At 39.6% G+C, this 6,000-nt stretch overlaps 2 protein-coding genes across 2 annotated transcripts in view; one reads left to right on the forward strand and one right to left on the reverse strand.

The window, feature by feature from the left end:
- LOC136444072 (adhesion G protein-coupled receptor B1-like) overlaps positions 1-2,336 on the forward strand; it is a 28,913-nt gene extending 26,577 nt beyond the window's left edge. Inside the window, exons 35-36 of the mRNA XM_066441544.1 lie at positions 275-310; positions 894-2,336. Of these exons, the coding sequence (XP_066297641.1) occupies positions 275-310; positions 894-980 (123 nt within the window). The 3' untranslated portion in view covers positions 981-2,336. The remainder of the gene's footprint in view (positions 1-274; positions 311-893) is intronic.
- A 514-nt stretch (positions 2,337-2,850) lies between these two features.
- Positions 2,851-5,250, reverse strand: LOC136443627 (uncharacterized). The gene is made up of 3 exons (XM_066440943.1): positions 5,006-5,250; positions 4,341-4,462; positions 2,851-3,990 (listed from the first exon to the last, which is right to left on the reverse strand). The coding sequence occupies exons 1-3, from the start codon at positions 5,127-5,129 to the stop codon at positions 3,784-3,786; spliced, it is 453 nt and encodes a 150-aa protein (XP_066297040.1). The 5' UTR covers positions 5,130-5,250; the 3' UTR covers positions 2,851-3,783.
- Between the last annotated feature and the right edge of the window lie 750 nt (positions 5,251-6,000).

Consider the following 6,000-nt stretch of genomic DNA (forward strand, 5'->3'; position numbering starts at 1 on the left):
CGTGAGGTCAGAGAGATGCACACACCCAATAATGATTCATTAAAAAAACAGTATCATTTAGAAAGAATTGTGCATACAGTATAAGATTTAGAACAGGTCAGATGTATTGAACATGTGGTGACTTATAAAAAACATATTATATTGCTTCACTCTTATGTCATACAGTATACAATTATGAAATATGCTAAATAAGCAGAACTAAAAAGTTTTTTAAGGTCAGAAGTCAATGACTGTAGTTGCAGTTTTGTGCCATGATCTTCTACTTTTTTTCCAGATCCGCTATGCATACTACACTGTGGTCCACCTGATGGTAAGGCCTGTATTTCTTGTCTCCTTTTTTCTCTCATTAGAATCTCCAGAGTCTGGCTGTTGGGTTCTACATATTCTAAGCAAACAGAGAATATGACTGTACTTTTGAGCTTGAAGAAATTACTGTGTGAAGGGAAAGTCATAGTGTACATAATTTCCTTTGGTTAGCAACCCTGAATCTGAAACAGGAGGTCTTGGCTGTTGTTACTCACCCGACATGCATGCTACTGGAAAGGGTTGCAGTCCTTAGGACGAGACTTTAAGCTATGATCCACTCTGCTAATTGTGCTTGTCAAAAAGAGCAAACTAAGGGAATTTGCCCTGTTACACTGAACCTGTAAATACTGTACATAGCTTCTGTCTTCTCTGTCATGACCGGTGGAAGAATAGCTCTTTAGTGAGCTAAGCTGGTTTAACATCACTTTCAATTCCCCTCACCCAATTCAGATGAATATGAATACAACACTAAGCCTGAGTTATCTCAATTTCTACCTGAAAGATTAGCACAAGGGAAGATGTTACAATTGCAATGCTGAATTAAACATTTTTCCTTTGACGACTAATTCTGTGTTTATTTCTGACAGTACTCGAAGTACCTCGGCGCCCGTCAGACCCGTCACTTCCCCAAGGCCTACATTGATCCGAAGAACCCACCAGTCTACATCCCGTAGACGTCTTAAGCCATCTCAAGCAACAACCGTCCGCAGGATCAAAAGTTGGAACAGTTCTGTTGTATTGTTTTTTGCTGTACATAACACTTTCTGTCTGTAAGGCATGCTAATTGGTTGGAGGAGTAGAATAGAATGTTCTGTACTCAGTTAAGGTTGACCAGCCAAATGGTTCTTGTTTACTTATCAATTATTAAAGTACCAGGGTCTTGAAGACTTATATTGCTTCGTTCATGATCAAGTTAGTTAGCATCATAGGGGGTCTTCTATTTTGAGAGAAAGGTATTTGCAATGAGTTGAGGAGTTTCATGCTTTGAGGATGGATTTGCCAATGAAACAAAGCTTGTTTGCTTTATGTGTGAAGGATTGAGCCATTAGTTTAAATGTTTGAAACATAGCTACAACAACATACTTTAGATTGAACTTCAAATTTCATTATAATTTGCTGTACAGTAGGAAAACCAGAATGCAGGCAAGTTAATAGAGAATGTGTGTTTCATAGTATTTCTTTCAAATTAGATATATTATGTAGTGTGACACATAAGAAGTGCACAGTTACATGAGTGTTGCCTTTCTAACTTCTTACGGTTACAGCTTATGGATTTGACTTCAAGTTGATTCATTTAGTTATATAGTGGTCCTTTTATATGTTTACAAAACGATTTCCTCACTTAGTCTATACCCCCTTATAAATGCTGTTTGTAAATTAATTAAGTTTTCAAGAACTACATGCATGAGGACACTCAACTTGAATCTTTTGTAAATATTTTCCTGCAATGTGCTGAAGGGCAGTAGAAGTTTCAACACTTCACATATAGAATATGCTTTAATTTCATACTAAAGGTATGATCTTTTTTTTAATACTAAAGGTATGATCTTTTTTAAACATCCAACTCATGGGTTTTATTGGCATTATTTTAGGTTCTAAAGTCAATTTACTAAGTAAACCCATTCATTTTTTTCACTCAAAGCATGAAGCACAATCATATCTTTCTGAAAATTAGAGGCCTTATAATACCAAGACTTCAAAACTCGAAGATATACATACTGTTTATTCTTTTGAATGTGACTTGTCACTTTTTGCCAACCCATCATCTATTTGGCTATGAGATTGTCACTGGTCATTGTAGGATGGAAGTAAAAATATGAAACCCCAAATCATAGCCCAGAATGAAAATCTCTGTAAATGCTTTGGACAAAATCTAATAAACCCTCTGTATATTCAAAAGCTGTGCAATATGTAAGATACTTTTTCTATGTATGTTAGTATTAATTGTTAAGTCAATGTGAATCATATGTGTCATACTTTTTTTGGATTTCAGAATGTCTCAAATGTTCTGATATCAACATGATTATAGTATATAGTATAGTCTGCATCATACAGTCTGCATCATACATTATTTAGAGCAATATAGATTAATGTGTTATTTATTATGTGCTATGACAAATGATGTAAAAAATCTACTGTGGCTACTACTTTATAATTGTATGGAATGATATCTTTCACAACAAGTTCTTACTCTTGCTCATCAATAAAATTTGCATGCAAAAAAGGGGTGTTGGGTTTGATGAAAATACTGAATTTTCTCTTCTCATAACCTGCAGCTTACGCGCACACACACACACACACACACACACACACACACACACACACACACACACACACACACACACACAAACACACACACGTCAAACACAGACACACACACACACACACACACGTCAAACACAGACACACCACACACACATACATACACGCACACACACACAAATGCACACACACACACATATGCACACACAGACACACCGTGCATACACACACAGGTAGACACACGCACGTACGTACAAACAAAGGGATTGCAAAATGTATATCAACAAGGAATCCTCATATATGGGTATATTACCTTTATTCAAACGATAAAACTAATAACACTGCTTGGTATAGTCTTAGTTAACAGCTATAATTTCAAACTCAATAATAAGCCACGCATTGAAATGGTTCCTTGGCAAGTTAAGGAACCATATCCTGAAAATTACCACACACGAAGAAAGTACAGACAAGTCGGACAGATATTTCTAACCATTTGCCACAACATTTATCTGTTCTATGTAAGCCTTACCTTAACCTGCATGTACATTTTCAAGTTTTATACCCATTGCGTCCTAATAGCACAGGTGTATTTCCGCACTGTGCAAGCAATACAAAACGGCTGTTTTTCTATTATATCTAGAGAACAATGGACGCTTTTTCTCATACCAACGACGGAATAGAACGTTTCTGTTGGCAGTGAAACGGTTATGAAGTCAACATAACCAATTTTTTTCATTTTCGGTCACACGTGACGTTCACTTCCTTCTGCTTTTCTCTTTAGCAGTTTCATTTTGCACCTGGCAAAGGGCTTGTAATGACATGATTGATATAAGTAGTTTTTTACAAGTCTTACAAAAATACTACCTGTTTACAACAAGCCTGTCTTAAAGTTCCTTTTTTCTCTTTTGCAAACCATTCTTGCTTTTGGTTCCAAACGAAAAACCGGAAGCATATGACGGACCATCAAATGTTCTTATTAAGTCAGGCCGTTGTCGTTAAAGTAACCGTGAGGCGTTTGTTCGACGGAGTAATTCCGTAACCTCATCCACCTGTCGAACACCTCCATTAGAAAAATACAACAAAAGACCGTGAAAAACGGCGGACGGAACCAGCTAGAGCCACTTGCAGCCAGTCTGTTATTGGCTAAACTGCAATAGACCCGATCGATCAATACTGTTGTAGAATTAGCGCCAAAAGTAAATCATTCCCGCCACTTCAGTCGTAGATTCTGAACATCTGATCTCTTTCTCTCACATCCGGGTCATTGAGCGTTCTCAGGACGGCGACGTTTCGTCTGATGGTGACGTAATATCGCTTGTCCTGACAGGACCGCAGACGATACATGTTGCCGTAGGCAGGCTCCAAACAGAAGAGGCACGCTGGGGGCGGGTCGGCTCCGTCAATCTCATCCACGTCTCTCGTCTGTCAACAAAAGACACTCAAGTTTGATACATGTAACGTTACCTTGTTGTTTGCACACATGCATATATCTCATCAAATTACACTTGTGCTTTTCTTAAAAACAAAAACGAAAGGTTTCACTCTTAATGACGATTACAGATCATCAGGTATTGAGTTTCGGCAATTCATTCGTGAGAAGACGTAATGGTTTCAGTGACAGTATGTAGGATTTCGTGCGGGATCTTCTATCACTTATGGACAAATCTACTTCCAAGGGATTCTATCTCGAGCTCTACCATCACATCATCCGCACATGCTCTTTTAATTGCCTTACACCAATCGGACAGCTGTACTCTAAAAGCACATCTCACCAGTGTCAGTGGCAGTTGTGGCTGATAGAAATTTGCCGCGACAGTTGCACCGTTTCCGAACTCAAGCATCACCTTAGTCTCGCTTCCGGCTGCCGACTGGTAGGTGTGCATGAGAACTGCAGCTAAAATACAATTTGAAGAATGTTGCTAAATTGAATGGTAGATTTCAGCTCAAATTCCATCAAATCTGACAATTTTTTCAAAACTTCCAAGACAAAACGACCATGGGATAGATACACATGGTCAAATCAGCTGTAGCATCAACTATACTGTAGCTGTAGCATACATGTACCTGTATTACATCTCAGCCGTTTACCAAGTATAATATGCATGAAATACAACCCGCCACTTCCCGTTTCTAGGGGGTAGTCCCTTTGACCCTTCTGTGTTGCAAATTTGCTGAGCTACCGCTTTGGTGGACCGTTCTGCAACAACGGATCGTGTCTACCTTAGCAGCCTTCCGTTTGTTAGACGCATCCAGTGGTGTGCTTGGCGAGCGGGACATTTCAGAATAGGGAAAAAGCGCACCACCAAAAAAACACCACCCCCCCAAAAAAAACGTACGCGCCACCTCAAAAAGACATACAGAACGAATCGTACCCATGCACCTGCTAAGAGATTAGTTTTATATGAGATATTAGTATAGGAACGGAAATACCCCCTACCCTTCTCCCTCTGCTGCTTGGCGGTGATTTTGTTGCCCCTCCTGCCAGGTGACAGGTAAAAGGTCCGTCCGCGCCGGGTGTACACCAGGTAACACTGTATGGTGTCGTGCGGGCGGAGAGCCATCCTTACACACCTGTTGTACGACTGAGAAGAAACAAGTAAGGATATGAGGAAAACCCGAGTCCTTTAAACGCAGTAGCTAGTTTGTTCTTTTTTACCAGGGACTTCCCCTTGAGAATTCCCCGTATTCACAAATGTATGTAGTGGGGGTCCTGCCATTTAGAATAGTGGGTAAATGGGTGACAAATAACTGTGATGATACCTATACCTTAGCTTTCCAGGGCAGACGACATTTCAAATTGATATATAAAAAAGGGATATTCCCAATATTAAAGAATATCATACCTTAATTGATGGTGAGTAAATTGAGTGAACTTCCGGTACCCAAACACAACATTGTTTCTTAATGGACTATTCCAATAACCTTTACGCATTATTTACCACTTCTCTTCTAAGAACGGATATATAAAGGAAGGATATCTTCCCGTTTGCCGACTTGTGCCCACAGTTAAGTTGTTTTTATTCTGTAAAGTCGCGTCCCTGTGACAGTTTATTGTCCGAGGTCACTGACTGGGTTTGACCTTTACCAATGGAAAGTCCCTTGACATTTCGACAAGGACGAGGGATTACCAAGCAAGCGTCATGGATTTCAATATGATTCAAGACGTCGTGCCCTCGTGTAATTCTGGCAGCATGTTTAAGCTGGTTGTAGTTGCTTTGTGTACTGTACTTGATTGTTGCTCTGCATCAAAGCGTACTCTTGCTGTAGAAACTACACGACTTTCACCTCGAAATGCACAAATAGACAGGGCTTAAGGCCTACGTTGTTTTTGTTCTCCAGTGCTATAGATTTCGCCCGAAGGCAGTTCTTTGTGTTGCCCTGTAATACTGTCACCTCTACATACATCGAGGCGTTCTACATATGGTTAGACTC

The sequence above is a fragment of the Branchiostoma lanceolatum genome, chromosome 10, assembly GCF_035083965.1.
Source record: "Branchiostoma lanceolatum isolate klBraLanc5 chromosome 10, klBraLanc5.hap2, whole genome shotgun sequence".
NCBI classification, from domain to species: Eukaryota; Metazoa; Chordata; class Leptocardii; order Amphioxiformes; family Branchiostomatidae; genus Branchiostoma; species Branchiostoma lanceolatum.